Source organism: Thamnophis sirtalis, unplaced genomic scaffold (assembly GCF_051295495.1).
Source record: "Thamnophis sirtalis isolate CommonGarterSnake01/CBP01778 unplaced genomic scaffold, rThaSir2_p1.2 scaffold_2, whole genome shotgun sequence".
NCBI classification, from domain to species: Eukaryota; Metazoa; Chordata; class Lepidosauria; order Squamata; family Natricidae; genus Thamnophis; species Thamnophis sirtalis.
In genome coordinates, this window is record NW_028261382.1 from 128,593,316 (window position 1) to 128,613,495 (window position 20,180).

A 20,180-nucleotide genomic window follows, 5' to 3' on the forward strand; every position below is an offset into this window, starting at 1 on the left:
AGGAAGATAAGATCCCATCCATGTAATTTTATGAAATGATGAAGGTTTGGTCCCTCTCTCTCTCTCCTTCCCTCTCCCTACTCCCCCCCCCTCTCTTGCTGTAATCTGATTTATAAAGCTGGAAACTATATGCTGTCAGCAATAGTTCTGGCTGCAGGGGCCAAAAGCTTTGTTAAATAAATAAATTTAAAAGTTAAGAACAAAAGCTGGGACAAGCCAAAGAATACAGAGGCTTCTACCGGTAGATATAGAAAAAACTGATCTTTTTAGGGGGGTATGTGAAATGAATTCTATTCCCTCCATATGGACAATCTCTAAATTAGCTAAAATTGTTCCTTACAATAGTCTGAGACGCTCTGGAGAAATTGGGGGACTGCAAAAGGAATGTGGGTGTAGCTTGTTCCGTAAGGTGACCAGATTTTCAGATTGGAAAAGAGGGACGCCCTTGACCGGGGGGGGGGGGGGCGCGCTTGATTAAAAAAAATTTTTTTTGTCAAAAGGTCACCCCAGGACACTGAAACCAGCATAAATACGAATCTGTTGCCAAACAAAATTTTGATCACGTGACCATGAGGATGCTGCAACGGTCTATAGGCACACAATCTTTCCAGTAGTTCACATACTAGTTGGTAACATCTTAATTTGAGGCTTGATTGGAACATTATACAGAAGTTATTGAAAGACAGTAAAATGGACATCAACAATCTCACACCCTTTGGGATGGGGATAAGACTTTACTCTCGCCCCTCCCGAATGTTGAATGAATGTTGTGTTTTTACCGTTAATTATTTTTACTCACATTTTCTTTTTGTGTTTTGTTCTGCACTCCCCTCCCTTATTATTGTAAGCCGCCCTGAGTCCCCTCAGGGAAAAGGGCGGCCTATAAATGTTTAATAAAACCTAAAAACCTAAAAAACCCTGCTCAAAGTTGTGACAGCAAGTTTAAATTTTTGACCTTAACTATCAAGAAAAAAAACAATTTTAAAACTGGCATGTCAGTGACTTCTTAAAAGTCAGGATGCCTGGTCAAGATTAAATTGCAGGTAGATTTCTTATCACTTTCTAAAAAGAGAAAAATTCAGAACATAACAAATAAAAGGTTGTGTATTTCACAGATGAGACAGAAAACCACAAATGGGCAAATATGATCTAGAAAGGCATGACTCTCCCATATTATGGGAATCCCATAAGCCCTGCAGATGTTCATAATGAAATTATATTTAACTATTTGGGACAGAAAGACAACACAGACTATTTTTTAAAAAAAATTCACCAATATCACACCATAAGATTCTTTATCTTTTCTTTGCAACAATTCCTAATGGCACAAGAAATCTCCATCAATATCTATCCCCAAGAAGAAAACTCTTCTTTCACAGCAAAATAATGTAGAAAAATTACAAACAATAACTCTTTTCAGCTTTATGCACCACCACAGTAAACACAAATGTTTGATCAGAAAAAATATGTCCAAGATAGGAGCAATAAGCTATACACCATGATTTAGGAGTTTGATTTTTTTCAAAAATAAATGCTAAAATACTAAACTGTATATATGCACATTTAGGTAAATAGTGTTCTGTATACCCTCTCGGAGGCGGCGATCGAACCCAATCATGAACGGACGCCGCCCACAGATAACCTCCACGCAGTTCAGGGGCTTCTGCCAGGCAGCAGGAGCCCCGGAAGCGAGAGGAAATTGTCTGCGGGCGGCTGGCAGCGCCCCAACCTCTCCTCCTGCCGCGCGGATCCATTTTCATTCACGAACGGACTCCCCGGCAGGAGGAGAGGTTGGGGCGCTGCCAGCCGCCCGCAGACAACTTCTAAGCGGTTCAGGGGCTTCTGCCGGGCAGCGGGAGCCCCGGAAGCGAGAGGAAATTGTTTGCGGGCGGCTGGCAGCGCCCCAACCTCTCCTCCTGCCGCGCGGATCCATTTTGATTCATGAACAGACTCCCCGGCAGGAGGAGAGGTTGGAGCGCTGCCAGCCGCCCGCAGACAACTTCCAAGCGGTTCAGGGGCTTCTGCCGGGCAGCGGGAGCCCCAGAAGCGAGAGGAAATTGTCTGCGGGCGGCTGGCAGCGCCCCAACCTCTCCTCCTGCCGTGCGGATCCATTTTGATTCACGAACGGACTCCCCGGCAGGAGGAGAGGTTGGGGCGCTGCCAGCCGCCCGCAGACAACTTCCAAGCAGTTCAGGGGCTTCTGCCGGGCAGCGGGAGCCCCGGAAGCGAGAGGAAATTGTCTGCGGGCGGCTGGCAGCGCTCCAACCTCTCCTCCTGCCGCACGGATCCATTTTCATTCACGAACGGACTCCCCGGCAGGAGGAGAGGTTGGGGCGCTGCCAGCTGCCCGCAGACAACTTCCAAGCGGTTCAGGGGCTTCTGCCGGGCAGTGGGAGCCCCGGAAGCGAGAGGAAATTGTCTGCGGGCGGCTGCCAGCGCTCCAATCTCTCCTCCTGCCGCGCGGATCCATTTTGATTCACGAACGGAATAAGAGGATTAGATTTAGATTTAATAAAATTTATAGGCCGCCCAATCCCGAAGGAATCCAGGCGGCTTACAACAGTACATTTTAAAAATAGAAAAGTTAAAAACACAGAAACATAGATTAAAAAAGCCACAACATACACCCAGTCTAATCGGGGCTGGACCTCAGTCATGAGGTCAACAGCCTCGGGCCTGCCAGAATAGCCAGGTCTTAATAGCCTTTCGGAAGGCCATGAGAGTGGGTAGGATGCAGAGGAAGGAAATACAGCCTGTGGACCCTCCTTAACTAAGGTCTGTATCTTTCATCATACTGACTGGTACTCCAGACCCTAAAGGCTGAGCCAACTTCAGTCTTTGAATGGTCAGTTGTGCTGCTACCACGCAGAGTCGAATGTTGTTCTGAGCACTATATTTTCTCCATGCCCTGTAATATGAAATTGAGAAGCATGAGACCTTTACAAAAAAAAAAGAATTAACCCACCTCCCCAAATCGCAGAAAGAACCAGTTGATTTTTATCATTCAAATGATGTTAAGAAGCAACACCCAAATCAAAAAGGACCAAATATTTTGTCTCTGCCTACTGCAACAATGTCATATCACCAGATGGTCCTTTACATTAGACATCATGGGGGGGGGCATGCCTCCACTCTCAAAATCAAAATGGATGCCACCTCTGCTTTGAAACTTTTCCTCGTGTTCTTTTGTGCTCCCAACTGCCTCTTCCAAGTGCAGTTAGCCGTAGGGGAGAAGAAAAAACTTTTGATAGAAGCCTTGAAAAATGTGAAGATTCAGACTGGATAAACAGGACCAGCCTAAAGCATTTTGTTGCTGGAGGCAAAGGACAAATGTCACATTCTACATTCCAGATGGAGAAAACAGGTGGAGTGGCCACTTAATCTTACTTCAGTCGCGACAATAGAAGAAGACTTTCTTCACAGCTGAGGGCAGCAGATCAGTTAAGGCAGAGTGGAAATGCCAGGCAGATTCCCTCACCCAAAGGCCATCTGTCACCTGAGACAATGGATTAACACTAGCATATGGAAGGAGCACTCCTATAGATAAACATGACTGGAGAATAAAATATTTCTTTCACCTTCCATCCTTCTGTTTTACTCTTCTACCCCAATTCTACAGCCGCTTGCCATTTAAAAAGCAATGATGGGAAATCCATCACAAATGTTGGTGTGATCATGGCATTCATATGGCAATGGGGAATGCTATTCATTTTATCAGTCATTGGGGGAAAAAAACCTCCCCATTCTGAAATATCTTGAAATAACTGTAGCATGAAAGTTAGTCTTTGTTAGCGGTATGCTTCTCATATATCAATAAAATGGAGCCTTGTATTCCTCACTGGAGTCAGTTATCTTTTCCAAGTCCTTTACCAGCAGAGGTCATAGGAAACCTCAATGTTTTCAATGAAATGAAGAAATATGTTGGATTTATTTTGTCTCTGTGTTTCTACATTTGCCCTCTCATTTTTATTCATTTAATTAATTGATTTACAGTCTTGGATCAAGAGAACAATAAAAACGTACAGAATGACACAAATAGCAAGAGAATGAAAATGGGTATAAGAGGTAAAAAAAATTAATGGAAACTTTATTGTTGTGAGCTGCCCACAGTTGTGTTTTAAGATGGAAGGGCCATAACAATCTTTTAAATAAATAAACAAATTTTGTTTCATAAGAAGGTATAGGAATTGGTCCAATCTTGTGAAAGTCAATGTCTTCTTATTACAATAGTGAACATTTTTGTAACTCTCATGGAGAGCATAAATTGATTAAATAAGCAATGTAAATTCTATATATTCAGTTTTATAGGTAGGCAGATTATAGATTACATGTTTTTTTAAAAAAAACTTGTTCACATGCTGGAATGAGGATTTTATTCAAAATTTATTATCTGAGCAAAAACCTTGAATACTTCTGTTATCTTTTGGGCAGGAAAAAGATAAGAAAAATGATGTTGAAAATGGGAAGTTGAAAGAAGAAAACATGGCACATTCAGACCCCAAGCAAGAAAGTGAGTAATATAACCTGAGAGCTCAAAAAAAAAAAGGCTGTGACTGTGATTATAAGAAATTTGAAGGTTCTAAAAATGTATTGTCTTGGATTTCAATCATTGCAATTAAGTAATTATTTCTGAAATATTGTAGTACAGTATTATATTCTTAATGCAATATTAAACTGCTTTCCTAAAATATAGAATCTATCATCTCCCAGATTCTTGGCTCTCTAAAACTTAGGATACGGAAAAGAAGATAAGTTTACATAACTGGAAAGAAACTTATTCACTTGATTTTTTTTTAAAGGATCTAGCATACGAGTTTGTTATCTATTTTTGATAGACCCTTGTGCTAAAATAGAGAAGGTGATACAATGTGTTGCTCTATGATTTAATGATAAGATTAAGGATTAAATTAATTTAACATCTATATATCATTTGAATTTTGTCCTGTTAATTAGAACTTTAAAAAGCTGGTTTTTGTATTGTTATTTTTTGTTAGATTATATTTATTTGCGTTGTTGTTTTTTTGGTCAGGTTTGATTTATTTGAATCACTAAAATTTCTCTGTTTTATTTTATTTTATTTTGCTTTAAAATCTCTGGTTTTTTTTCCTCTTGGTGTTTTTTCCTTTATTTTCTTTTTTATGTTTCACCATTAAGAGTATTGAAAAATTAAAAAGTAATCAAATTAGTAAAAAGGCTGCTTCATGGAGAGGCAATTGTTGGATAGTTTACCCTATGTATGGATTGTAATTGTAGTATAGTTAGACCATATATAATTGACAGACTGGATTTTAGTATAGATTTTAGTTGTTATTTATTATTTTATATTAGAATTTTTAATTGTATATTTACTGAGCATTTTTATTTGTTCTGGTCTCTAGTTGAAGACTGTAATAAATTGATTTTAAAAATTACCCTATGTAACTGCAGAAAGTTAATACTATGGGACACAAAATGTGTAACTTTTTAACTACAAAAAGTATGAAAAACAGAAAGTATCATCTAATGAAATAATATGGTTGATTAAAGAAGTTCAGTCCATTTCTGATCTTCATGAGTCTGTATAGAAAGATGAAGCATATTGGAGGCATATTCTATATTAGCCTACACAACAATGCTTGTGCAACAGTTTTTTCCACCGCATATCATATTTAATTAGAAGAGCCCTGAACCTTTTAGGAACTCAGAAAATAAGGAGGCACTATCCATACAACTAGACCACTCTAATTGCTGATATAAAATACAAAATGACTTAGAAGGAAAGAAGATTATTATACTAATATTCTTGAGCAGCTGAAAAGCATGAACATGCTTCTGCTGTATAGCTATATTATCCCTGAAATTACCTTGCAGTTAAAAAAAATGTTTTTAAGGCAATTAAAAAGAGCACAACTCTAGCTGATAGACATTTCACACATACTAAGCCTACATCACAAACCACAAACCACATCACAAATGGCCTTATATAGAAGACATTACAATGACATAGACATTGAGTAGAACAATGTTTGATTGAATGTACCTATATAAGAACAAAAAGGGTCAATATGTCTCATGATATATGCTACTATGTTCCAATGAGCAAGCATGACATTGACACAATTATTGGTAAAATAAAGATGGAATTGCGAAAACAAGCCATTTCATTCTCACCCTGAACTATTAAAAACAGTTGCTTAAAATTACAGTAGGGGTGTCAAACTCAAGGCCCACAGGCCAGATCCTGCTCACAGAGTGCTTAGATCTGGCCTCTGGGATTGCCCTAGAAACAGCAAAGGACCAGCCCGCGATGCCTCTGCCAGTGAAAATGGAGCTTGGGAGGGCCCCATGTGGGGGCCCCAGGCTTCATTTTCGCTGGCAGAGGACTGCAGGAGGCCATCACAGCCAAAAATAGGGACCTGTTTTCGTTGGCAGAGGGTTAGCAAAACAAACTAAAAACAAAACAAAAAGAGAAATGTTTCCCCTTCAGCATTTGAGCATGAAGGGACAAGAACGAGAAAGTGAAAGAGGAAAGAAAAAGAAGGAAAGATGGGAAGAGAGCAAGGAAGGAAAAATAAGGAAGAGGGAAAGGTAGAAAAAAGGAGAATGAAGAGGGAAGGAAAAGAAAGAAGAGAAAGAAAGAAAGAAAGAAAGGAAGGAAGGAAGGAAGGAAGGAAGGAAGGAAGGAGATTATAATGAGAGTGAGGGAGGATCTGAGGGAGGTCCTACCTTAGCACTTGGCCAACACAGGTGCCCCCAACACAATGATGTCAAACTGGCCATGCCCACCCTAGCCATGCCCACTCCTACCCTATATACCCTGCCCCCTGAGGTCAAACACCAACCTATGGCCCTCAATGAAATTGAGTTTGGCACCCCTGTTCTATAGGTATTATAGAATTCAGGCAGAAAACAACAACCACCAGGAATATTGCTGGTCCAGATTTATGGCCTTCAATAAAATGAATTCACAATCCCACAGACCAGCCTTGATATTCATTAAAAGACAAAAGGACATGAAAGTAAGAGCATTATAGGCTTGATTAATAACTCTATTTCTTTCTTCTCCTTAAAGGAAAGCCCTTAAGATAAAGAAATAAAAAATGCAGAGAAGTATAAAGAGATATTCATTGTCCCAGTAAGATAAATGTTAAACCATAATGGGTTTCATTTTTGTAGTTTTGAAGGATGCACCAACACTGAGTCAAAACTATTCCAAATATGGTTGAATGCCTCAATATTTTTTTTTGGGGGGGGGGGGTGTAGAGATGTGACTATTTTGATGGAGTTTCACTTCTAGGCTTCTTTATTGCTGAACCTGTAAAGATGGAATGAGCCTGAATGAAAATATCATTTAGAAGCCAGAATAACTTCATGTGTATGATCAAATCATCAAACAAAGGAGTAATTTGTTCCTGTTGTATAATGAAATCATGATTTACATGATGTCACCACTGCCTTAGTGTCCATGGATCTGAATACCTTGTTATTCTGCTGTAATATTGTAAATGAAGATACAACAAATCTGGCTAGAGACAAAGAATTAGAGTAATTATTCAACTGGTTCAACCTTTAGTTGAGTTTGAGTTGAGTTTATTAGACTTGTATGCCGCCCTATTCCCAGAGGGGGATCAAGTGAACTTGATGTAACACTGGGGGATCAGCTAATAAGTCAATGGAGTAACAGCTATGGCCTCTTTAAGGCTTTCACAGAATTTCTAAGTGCAATAAAAATACATTCGTCATACAGCTCTTTCTTGGACTCTTTTACAAAGACAGCCCTTGAGAATACGACTCATTTGATTCAGAGAACAATGAGAGATTAATTAGAAAATCCAACCTGACAACTGAAAACTGAAAATTAGATCTACTCTACCATTTCCATACTGACCCGACTTTTTTCAAGAAGAAACTGCTGCTAATTATGTAGATGTGAAAATTAAAGCGATAAGTAACAGATACTTTCTGCTTAACATCAGATAATGCGCACAGCAATTACAAATTGCAAATTTCGGTGGCCTGGCCTCTGTCTTTTCAAAGAAGGGAGAGTAGCCTCTGGTGTCCAATTAAGCTACACCATGGTCTGCTTACAGCCAGTTCAAAATACCCAATGGGTCAAGTGAATATGAAAGTGTTAGCATCCTGAAAGAAAGTCAGATCAACAGCCAAGAAAATCTGTTTTCGGGTCAACTAACGAAAGAAGTAATTATAGCTATAACGGATATGTACTTGGAGGGTATTTACAATAAAAATAATTTTAATCATTCTAACATGGGGAATAGAAGTTGAGAGAGTCATTTCAGGCCAGTTCTTCAAATGGGGATGATGTAAAAGCACATATCGGTTTAGTACATAAAACTGGGAAAATATAAAAGATAGATCTCTTTTAGATAATTAGAAGAAATACACGGGAAGCCATCTTCTGTTTGCATTTCACTTATCTTCAGACCAGGGTTCCATATTTTTTTCATTAAGAATAGATTTTCATTTTTTCAGTATTGTGATGTCTCATTGTTTAATTTTGTAAAAACCACAACATTTTCTTACATGTAATAAACAAATATCAACTTGAGTTTGGAAAGGTTGCTACATGGCCCATAAAATCCTTCCCGCTATCATAAAACATTGTGCCAACACAAAATTGCATTATGAATGCTTGGCAAATGGTTCACATTTATGACAAATTATCAAGGGCCCTGTGATTATGTAATCACCATTTGCAATTTTCTCTGCCAGCTTCCCCAGAAAGTCAATGGGTAAGTCACAGAGAAGGTTACAAGCAGAGGTGGAGGCAGAGGTGGTATTCAGGAGGTTCTGACCCATTCTGGAGAACCGGTAGCAGGAATTTTGAGTAGTTCAAGAGAACCGGTAAATACCATCTCTGACTGGTTTCGTCCCCATCTATTCTCTGCCTCCAAACTGATCGGGAGGGAATGGGGATTTTGCAGTAACCTTCCCCTGGAGTGGGAAGGGAATGGAGATTTTACAGTATCTTTCTCCTGCCACACCCACCAAGCCACACCCAGAGAACCAATAGTAAACATTTGAGAATCCCACCACAGGATGGAGGGTTCTGAAATTTTTCTGCAGGCTATAGGAACAGATCTTAAATCCTGAGGATCCTATCCATGAGAAGCTGAAATCTTTTAACAGGTAGCTCTTTCATTCTATCCTCTTAAGAACAAGAGAGGTCACTTAATGATAGAAACCAGGAGTGCTGAGATTACAGTCACTGAGTGAAGCAGCCACATGGGCATCTTGCTTAATAACTGCTACATTCAATCCTGAGATGCCAGTTTCAATTTTGATTGTTAAGCAAGGACCACCTGTAAACTAGAAATTCCCACAGTATTTTTCCAACAATATGATGGAAGAAGATGTTGAGAATATTTTGAAAGAAAATGTCATCTAACTATTTAAACTATTTATCTTGATGGTTTCACTGTACATAAAGTTTTTATTTAAAATAGGCAATAATTTACAAGTAAAAATCTGAAATCAATGAAATGAAGCATCTGAGAATCATTTATATGGTGAATGCTAACATGTTTTTATCTTTTTGGACCAAAATAAAGTGATATAGATAAAAAAAGACATTCTATTTAAAGCTAATTCAGTTTTAGCAAATATTGTAATATAAGATGCAATATTAACACAGGATCCTATACTGGGGTATATTCTAAGAAATTATTCCATGTTTTTTTCTCATGCAGTTTATACTTTCTTCAATATATTATATAAAATACCCTGAAGTACAGTTCTCTAGATTTATCATTTTGGGCTAAATATAATTTTGAGTATAATTTTCTATACCAAAAGAATGCCTGAGCAATTTTGATTATTATTTTTTGCCATTTTGTTAAATAAACATGTGCATTAAATACTCAGTTACTAAGGTTCACATATACAAAATAGGTATTTGATTTAAAAGTGGAAAGAAAATATAATCACTGTAATTAAAGACTCTAATATTACTTCTGAAAAATATGGTGGTTTGTATTGATTTGCTTTCAGAGCAAATGTGAAATCCTGTAATTACTTTTAAAGGGCTTCACGACTTGGATATGAGTCATGTAAGACATTGCTTTCTTCTGCATGATCTGCCACATTCATTAAGGCAGGTGTTTCCAAATTGTGAGCCACAATCCCCCAGGAACTCATAAACAACTGGGGCAGGAAAGATTGAAATGTTTTCTTAAAGCTAATGAAACTTGCAAATGCAAAGTAGAAATGTTATTTTAAAAACCCTTTTTTTTGCCTTAGGAGGCACATGTAATCCTTGGGCAAGCAAAGCAGAATCAAGAATATTTTAAATTGCAATTTTCCTTTGTTTTTGATAATCTGATCATATTAAAGGTAAAGGTTCCCCTCGCACATACGTGCTAGACATTCCTGACTCTAGGGGGTGGTGCTCATCTCCGTTTCAAAGCTGAAGGCATCTCCGTGGTCATGTAACCAGCATGTCTAAATGCCGAAGGTGCACGGAACGCTGTTACCTTCCCACCAAAGGTGGCTCCTATTTTTCTACTTGCATTTAACATGCTTTCGAACTGATAGGTTGGCAGAAGCTGGGACAAGTAACGGAAGCTCACTCCATTACGCGGCGCTAGAGATTCAAACCGCCGAACTGCTGACCTTTCTGATTGATAAGCTCAGCATCTTAGCAATTGAACCACCATGTCCCAGAAATATTATAAATAATCAAAATTGGAACGCTGTCAAAATTTGCTTCCAATTTATCTAGAGAATCCAACCGAGACTTGTGCAGATAAAACAGGAAGTAAAGTCCATAGCAAGTTTTGGGAGATTGCTAAACCCAAGGGGTAAGTCAGGGGTGGGTTCCTGCCAGTTCTAACCTCTGTCAAGCTGTCAAGTTTGAGCACCTCTGGGTTTTTTTCTAAAGGGTTAGGGGTGCAAGGGTCTTGTAACTTGACAGCATTAAGACTTGCACACTTCAATGCCAGAGTTCCTGAGATAACATGACTGGAGGAGAAATTCTGGGAGTTGAAGTCCACAAGTCTTAAAGCTGTCAAGTTTGAATTTTGGGAGAAAATGTCACCATGTCCATGATAATGCTGACCATGTAAAGTAAACTTAAGTCAAAAAGTATGTAAATACGTAAACATTATGTGTATTCCAGTAAATATTGTTCTTGTTTGGAAAAAAACCTAACTAAACTAAAATCATTACTTTTATTCATGAGGGGGCGACTCAGAAGTATACTTAGCATTTTATGTAAATGTGTTTTTATTTTCCATTTTCATTCTCATACAGTCACATATATACTGTGCAGAACCGGGGCCTTATAACTTTAAACAATAAACACAGCCATTCCTCTTGTCAATAATACCCCCCAAAATAGAAACCCAATGTACCTCTTCGACCCTCCATACACCCTTTCTTTCACCCCCCTCCAACTTTCCATCTTCCCTCCATCATTCCCCTCTACCCTACTTCCCCTCCCCCTCTACCACACCTCTCTCCCGATACACTCCCTCCCTTCCTTCTCACCCTCCCTCCAATCCTCTCTCCCACCCTCTCTACCCCTCTTTCTTCTATCCCTCTACTCCTCCCTTCGGTGTATTTCTACTATCTATTAATATATTCAGCTTATCCTATTTTTACACTGGAATTAAAGAGCAACAGTATACAAGTGCAATCACGTTACTTTAAAATCTAACACATACTATATATCCCCCTCCCCCCCCTAAAACCCCACCTCCCTTCCCCCCCCCCCCGACTTCCCAGAGCCCGTACACGGTGTAGATTTTTAACAAACACAGTCTAAAATATATTAAGACAAAGGAAATTAAAAAAAAGAAAGTTAATAACATCTCTGCATTGAACTCAGCTTCTTCCTGTTGCACTAACTTTGAGCAATTTAGATTATTCCTAATCTTAAGCATAGGCTATCTGGAATTTCTTAGTCCCGTATTTGTTTTGTGTATAGTCAATCCATTTTTTCCAGTCTTGTTTATATTTCTCATTTGCGTGGTCTTTAAGATATGCCGATATTTTAGCCATCTCGGCTAGGTTTGTAACTTTCAATGTCCATTCTTGAGTTGTAGGCAAGTCTTCCTTCTTCCAGTATTGCGCCACCAACAGTCTTGCTGCCATTATTAGGTGCAGAACCAAGTTGGTCTCTACCGCTGTAAAGTCAGTACCTATACCTAGTAAAAATAACTGAGGAGTAAACTTTATCCTTCTTTTAAAGATATTTTGCATGATCCACCACATTTTTATCCAAAATGCCTTAACCTTTTGACAAGTCCACCATATATGAAAATATGTAGCATCGAGAGAACCACATCTCCAACATTTAGGCTGTACATTCAGATACATAGAAGCCAGCTTTTTAGGATCTAAATACCATCTATAAAACATCTTATAAAAATTTTCTCTCAGGTTTTGTGCTTGTGTAAATTTCACATTTCTTACCCATATTCTTTTCCACGTGTCCAACATTATTGGTTCTTCAATATTCTGAGCCCACTTTATCATACAATCTTTAACCAATTCCGTTTCCGAATCCATCTGTATTAGTACATTATATATCCTCTTTATATGCATTAAGCTTTGATCTCTTATTTGTTTAAACAAATTATCCTCAACTTGGATAAAACCAATTGGTCTATTTTCCACCTGGCCTGTAATTGGCCATTCTGGAACCATGTTTGAACTACCTTCTCCTCTTTCAATACTTCTAAAGATTTTAGTTGTAGAACCCCCCTTTCCAAAGTGAGAAGTTGTCTGTAAGTTGTTCTATCGTGTTTTTGTTCTATATTCATATTTTCAATTGCATGTCTAGGAATTGCCCACATGGGTAACTTATCATTTAATTTATATTGATATTTTTTCCAGACCCGCAATAAAGCATTTCTTAAGATATGACTTTTAAAATTCTTATCCAATTTTTTGTTGAATAACAAGTAAGCATGCCAACCATATACCAGATCATGTCCCTCGATATTCAGTATTCTATCATTGGTTAAATGGGTCCAATCACTAATTGCGAATAGCGCCACTGCATCATAATATAATTTTAGGTTAGGTAATTTCAAGCCTCCTCTCTCGCGTACATCTTGCATTATTTTCATCTTTACCCTCGGCTTCTTTCCGGCCCATACAAATTTGTTGATACTCTTCTGCCATTCTGAAAGATTCGCATCTTTTTTAAGTATAGGTAGCATTTGAAAAAGAAATAAAAATTTTGGTAAAATGTTCATTTTCACTGCCGCTATCCTACCCAGCAAAGATAAGTGCAATTTCTCCCAATTTTTCATCTCTATCTGTATACTCTGCCAAACTGGTTCATAATTATGCTTATATAATTTCCCGTTTGAGGCTAAAATATTGACCCCAAGATATTTGACTTTTTTAACTACCTCACATCCTAGCATCCCTCCTAGTTCTTCCTTTTGTTTAGTATTCATATTTATAGCTAATATTTTGTTTTTTCCTAAATTTATTTTAAAACCAGACACTTGACCATATTGATTAATCGTGTTCATACTAGATTCCTGCGGTTGTTCCAATATTATGACCAAATCATCCGCAAAAGCGCGGACTCTGTATTCTTGCTGCCTAATCTTGATCCCTTTTAGACCATCCAAGCCCCGTATTTTATTCAACAATACTTCCAAAGTTATAATGAACAATAATGGGGACAAAGGACAGCCCTGTCTTGTACCTTTTCCAATTTGGAAAGGGTCTGTTAAACTTCCGTTTACTATGATTTGAGCTGTTTGCTGTTGGAATATTGCTTTAATTGACCGTAAAAAGCTATCTCCTATCTGCATTTTTTGCAATATCTTCAACAGAAATTGCCAATTAACTCGATCGAAGGCCTTCTCAGCATCCAGAAATATGAATGCCGCAGGGATTTGGTTGTTCTTTCCCAAATATTCTAATGCATTAATGATTAATCTAACATTACTCTTCATCTGTCTCCCCTGTATAAAACCTGTTTGGTCAGTATGTATCAATTGTTGAATAACCACCATTAACCTATTTGCTAGTATTTTAGTAAAAATTTTATAATCTACATTAAGTAATGAGATAGGTCTATAATTTTTTGGTTGGGTAGTATCTTGATCTTCTTTGGGTATCAAAGATATAAACGCTGTCTTCCAAGATGGGGGCACTTTACCTTCCGTTTGAATTGTTCTCTAAGAGGTTCTACCATTTCTAACTGTAAGTTTTTATAGTAAACCGCTGTCAAGCCATCTGTGCCTGGCGCTTTCCCTAACTTTAGTTGTTTGATTACCTGCAAGATTTCCCCTGAGGTTTTTGGTTGGTTCAACTTTTGCCTGTACTCTTCTCTAACTAGGGGTATTTTCTCTTTATCTAAGTATTTGTCTATATCTAAACCCTTAATTTTGTCCCCTTTATACAATTCTGTAAAAAATTCCCGAAATGCCTTTTGAATCTCCTCCTGTTGAAACACCTCCTTCCCTCTATAACTCAATTTGGTTACATTTCGAATTTTCCTTTTTTTCCTAATCTGATAAGCTAACCATCTGCCCAGTTTATTTGCGTTACAAAAAGTGTTGTGTTTTCAATATAATAAACTAGTGGCTACCTGTAGTATACTTAGCATTTTGTAGTATTACACATTTTGACTTCCACTGTGTTAAGGTCACCTGCAAAGGTCTTTCACTCACTGCTTTTGGAGTTACTCTGTTAATGAATATCCCCCAAATGTGGTTTCACGACCAATGTTTTCAAAAATTTTATTATCCTTTGAAAAGTTTTGGCTCCCCCCCCCACTACTGTATTACAATGGGATTTAGTTTAAGCCCTGTCCCAAAAATGAAAGCGAGATGATAGCAGAAAACCATGAGAGAATCTTTTACACATATACATTCACTTCAGAACTTGCACTCATTACTACAGAAATATCTGTTGAAAGTTTTAAGATTATACTAGGGTCTATGCTCAGTCTAGTCTTCAAACCCCTATTTTCCTGAAAATAGTTAAAGCTGTCTACAGATCAGTCTACAGCAGGGGTCCCCAAACGTGACAAATTTAAGACTTGTGGACTTTAATTCCCAGAATGCTCCAGACAGCTATGCTGGGATTCTGGGAATTGAAGTCCACAAGTCTTAAAGTTGCCAAGTTTGAAGACCTCTGGTCTACACTAAGTGTTTCACAATCCTTTGTAAAACCTAACAGTCTATACATCATAATAAGTAGTCTCTCAGTCGCTTCTGATTTCATTCAGGAGATGCCAGTGTCTCTCAGATCATGATTCTTCTAAAATCTTGTTTTTAAGAGACATAACCTAAATTTGCATTCCTTTTTAAAACTGGCAGACATTTTCTGAAGATATCTTTTCATAAGGAAAGTTGCCTGAAAGTTTTTTTTTTCCTGAAAAGTGAGAGGTTACAGGTTTTAAGGATCATAAAGACATGTTGAATGTGAATTCTTCCCTGGAGAAAGTTAACAAAAAGTACACGAGTGATGGTTAAACAGAGATTTCTTTGGAAAATGCTGGGTTCAATCTAAATGAGGATAAATCTGTGAAGTCCTTTGTGCTCTCTGAGCTTCAGCACAGATGTCACCTCGTCTGGTAACGAAACATCTGCAGGAAAGCAATCAAGCTCAGAGAACACCAAGTTCAACCCTTAGCTCCACATAGTCTTATATTGGAGGATAAATATATTTTTAGACATTTTTGCTAGGAATGGGGATTAACAATGACTGGGATATAGCACCCACGTAAACACAATCAGTTATGATTTTATTCTATTTAGAATAAAAGGAAGAGATAAAGAAATCTTCTTTGAAATAAAACTTACAATTTCAGAAAGTTTACTGGTAACTGAACAATATCCATCTGCCCAGATGAAAAATTCAAGATTAGCTGTTGTTGAAATACTATACATGAACTTTGCTGAACAGTTAACTATCATTACAGTAACTATCCCCAATAGTATATTTGTACATACACACAGCAAATAGCAACCTAGCTTAGTTGATCCTGAATTATTTTGCCCAGATAGTTTAGCTTTTTAAGCTTAACTGGAAAATCAGATATTTAAGTCAGATTTTGGTTCTATTATTGCTGTTTGGTAATAATATAGAATAAGTGAGTTCCATTCTTTCTGGGTTATTTCTATATAGTTAAAAACAATGATAATGTCTTAATTATTCTCTTAATTATTAAAAAATACCTCTTAAACTATCATTAAAATGATCCAGTTCTTTCAGCTGTTCTTCAACTACATTTAGGTACTTTCAGATCCCTGTTTAACAATAATTCTCCATCCCTTCAACAAGGCACATAACAGTAACACTTCCTTACTCCCTGCCAATTGATTTTCCATGTTTCTAGCTACTTTGAAATTCTTCTGGAGGAGGAGGAGGAAGAGGAGAAGGAAAGCTCCCTCTGCTTTATTTTGTAGAATCTGGATTGTAGTCCTGAAGTACAGAGATAACTACAGCACTACTCTTACCACCTGGGTTATGGCCCCTGGAGTCATACTTGTTGAGAGAAACTTTTTAAAGGCTCAGTTTTGCCTGTGATCTTAGTGAAGCCAATGATGACTTTTTATTATCTAAAACCTATGCTGCTCTAAATGAATTTTAAGATTTTATGTGGTTAGTTATTTTTTATTTGAACAGCCATATTGCACTGCTGATTCACATTATGTTTATGATTAAGACATATGGCAAGTTGTTATATCAGGAGGCAGGTGTCTAATCCCACAGCAAAAAAATATATTCAATATAGCCTCAAAGCAAACAAATATATTCAATATATATTCATTATAAATAATGCAGCTGCAAAATATACTCTGGTTAACTGTGGGTAGTGGGAAGAAGAATATACTTATATACCTGAAATTTATAACCAAAATTTCATTTGAATTATTTTTGAGCAGATATTAGAAATGCATGAATGACTATAAACATATGCAAGAGATTCATCTCAAATATTTGTATATCATATTACTAACACATATACTTTGTCTACTGATATTATAGACTAATTATGGAATTAAAAGAATTTAAAGTACGCATAATTATCAATAGTCTTTTAAAAGCAATTCATTTGATTCTATCTAGACATCTTCATTTACAGGAAAAAAGGAGAGTAACACAGCCATCAATATGTTTCATTACTGCTGGTGATAAGAGCATTAGAAGTGATTTTTGAAAAATATTAGAAGTGATTACTTAATGTTAAATGCCACCATTTTTCTCAACAAAGCGTTTTTAAAAAAAATAAAGTTCTTTATGTGTGGGCTTTGATCGCTATAATTCTTGACAGTGATTATGTGGTTGGAGAGTTACTTGAAATCCACTCAAAATACTCAGGTTTGAAAACACTGAGATAAGTAAACAATATTACGAAGGTTTTGATTCAATAATAGCACAGACAGCTAGTTTGCGGTAGTAGATTGCTTCAGGCTATAAACCTCATGAAGATCATGAATTGTAGTCCAACCTTAGACATGAAGCCAGCTGAATCACCCTAGAGCCAGTTACTTTCTTTAGGAAGGAGGCAATGGCAAAGCACTTCCAAAATTTTGTCAGGAAAACTGCAGGGAGTTATTCAAAAGTCAACATTGTCTCAAACAAACAAATAATTAAAAGTAGCAATAATAATAGTGTTCTTTTGGTAACAATATTTGCTTTGTATTATGTTTTTATGGTTTATTTTATTGTGAGTTGCCCAGAATCAGTTTTGAATCAGGAAGCATCTACAATAAATTAAATAAGCAAAACTTATACTACCTTCTATTACAGCACTTTATCCCTTTTCCAACCCAAAGGGATCAAAACAGCACTTTATGCTCATAGCATCTCTCCAGAATCAAGTCAGCCCTGAAATATAAAATACTTGCATCTATGTATACAGATGCTCAGTTTTATTGTTCATATTTTAAGTGTGTGATATTCCTTTTTACAAAAAAAGGACATTTTTGCCAAATAAACTTTCCTAGAATCAAGACAAGAGAATTTCATACAATGAATGATGGTACCTGCCATGAGTCTGAAATGCAAAACTTGTCTGCGTAGAATTCCCCTTTTGCTGCTCTAGCACATTAGAACAGCGGAAGCTTTTATATTGGATGGAATATGAGGGGAAGATAAAGATGGACTTTAATTATGTAAAGTAATTTTCCCAATTCTTCCCCTCTCATCATGACTTCAGAAACAGGCTCTTAATTTAGACAGCTATACCAGTGGGCCTTATCATCCACCATTGGATGAGAAAAAAGTGGTTCAGATTCTTAGAACATTTCATGTGCAAATGATGGGATTTAGAAAGAAGTAGCCTAAAGAAAGTGATCAGTTCTTCTTAGGCTGAATGAGATGGCGGCTTCAGGTGGAACATTGAGGATGAGTGGTCCTTGGTGCTCTCTGAGATTGGTTGTTTTTTGCAGACATTTCATTTATCCATCAGCGGAGAACTGATGATGTTACCTAGTTAGGTAATGAAACATCTGCAAGAAGCCAACCAGGCTCAGAGAACATCAAGGAACCCTCATTTCAACTCTGAGTTACAAATATTCTCTTTTATTAATATAGGGAATGCTATCATAGTAAGCAAATTGCAACTTCTATAAATTGTTGAATTTTTACAACATGGAATATCTGTTTCAGGGACCACAGTAACTTGGTTGACTTTGAGTGATAGCCTCCTTGACTTGAAGGAGGGCATTGCCAGTGCTTCTCCACTCAAAAATCAAGTCCCTTTGATTAAAAAAAAAGATTGAATAATGGCTGAAGGGATTACTGTAAAGTTAAAGAGGGAAGAAGGATGATGAATTTCTTTGTGATTGCTGTAAAGAAAGAGGGAAGTCACTTCTTTAACTTCTTTCTTAAACTCTATTCTTTCCTCTACCTTTTTTTCTTTTCCTTTTTCTTGATATATTTTAGTTATGATTTTTTTTAAAAAAAAATAACAATAATGTAAAAGAAATCACATCTCTTAGTTTGGTATGTAGTGAAAAATATAAAATAAACAGCTTCTAGCCTTCTGAGGCCTCCAAGTCAAGAAAAGAGCAGGAGAGATAGCAATAGTGCTAGCAATAGCAATAGCAATTAGACTTATATACGTTTAAGTTTAAGTTTAAGTTTAATAAATTTATATGCCGCCCAATCCCGAAGGACTCCGGGCGGCTTACATAAAAGACAATTTAAAAAGTATTAAAAAGTTTAAAAAGTAAAGAAAACAAAGCAGGTTAAAACACAACACACTCAACCATAGTGGGGCTGGACCTCATTCAAGAGGTCAACAGCCCCAGGCCTGCCGGAAAAGCCAGGTCTTAATAGACTTTTTGAAGGCCGCGAGAGTGGGGAGGGTCCGAATCTCTGGGGGTAGATCGTTCCATAGGGCCAAAGCAGCTACAGAGAAGGCTCTCCCCCGAGGAGCCGCCAAATGACAACCAGACTGAAAGAGATCTAGATAATCAGCTTCATCCAAGGTCCATCGGAGTTGAAAGGCCACCACCGTTTCACAGTGCTTTTACAGCCCTCTCTAAGAGGTTTACAGAGTCAGCATATTATCCCCAACAATCTGGGTCCTCATTTTTACCAACCTCAGAAGGATGGAAGGCTGAGTCAATCTTGAGCCTGATGAGATTTGAACTGCCAAATTGCAGGCAGCCGGCAGTTAGCAGAAGAAGTAGGCTGCAGTACTGCAGCCACGCACCACCATGGCTCATAGTATTATTAAATTCCAGCATAAACTTCGTCCTAGTCTCCGTTTTTTTTTAGATACCAAGGACAAAAGTAGTTGAAAACTTGATCATAAAATCTGTAGTCTCTAGTAGCGCTTCATAGGGAAACCTGCTTTTCTTGCATGCTTTCCTGTCTGGAGTAGGGAAACAAAATATTATTCCAAAGCTGCATTCAAACCCCTAAGAGACACATTATTCAAATAAATTCTGTGAGTTGTGAGAGGCTTACCAAATTGTTTTTAGACAGGTAAAAGGTAAATATAAAGGTCCCCCCACATATGCGTGCTAGTCATTTCTGGCTCTAGGCGACAGTACTCATGTCCGTTTAAAACTGAAGAGCCAGTGGTGTCCAAAGATGTCTCCATGGTCATGTGGCCAGCATGAATAAATGCCAAAGGGGCACAGAACCCTGTTACCTTCCCCCCAAAGATGGTCCCTATTTTTCTACTTGCATTCTTATATGCTTTTGAACTGCTAGGTTAGCAGAAGCTGGGACAAGTGACAGGAGCT

At 37.6% G+C, this 20,180-nt stretch overlaps 1 protein-coding gene across 1 annotated transcript in view; it reads left to right on the plus strand.

Annotated features, from left to right (window-relative positions):
- The window catches only part of CNGB3 (cyclic nucleotide gated channel subunit beta 3), an 81,363-nt gene that overhangs the window by 5,414 nt on the left and 55,769 nt on the right, over positions 1–20,180 (plus strand). Inside the window, exon 2 of the mRNA XM_087706891.1 lies at positions 4,432–4,510. Coding sequence (XP_087563017.1) covers positions 4,432–4,510 — 79 coding nt within the window. The remainder of the gene's footprint in view (positions 1–4,431; positions 4,511–20,180) is intronic.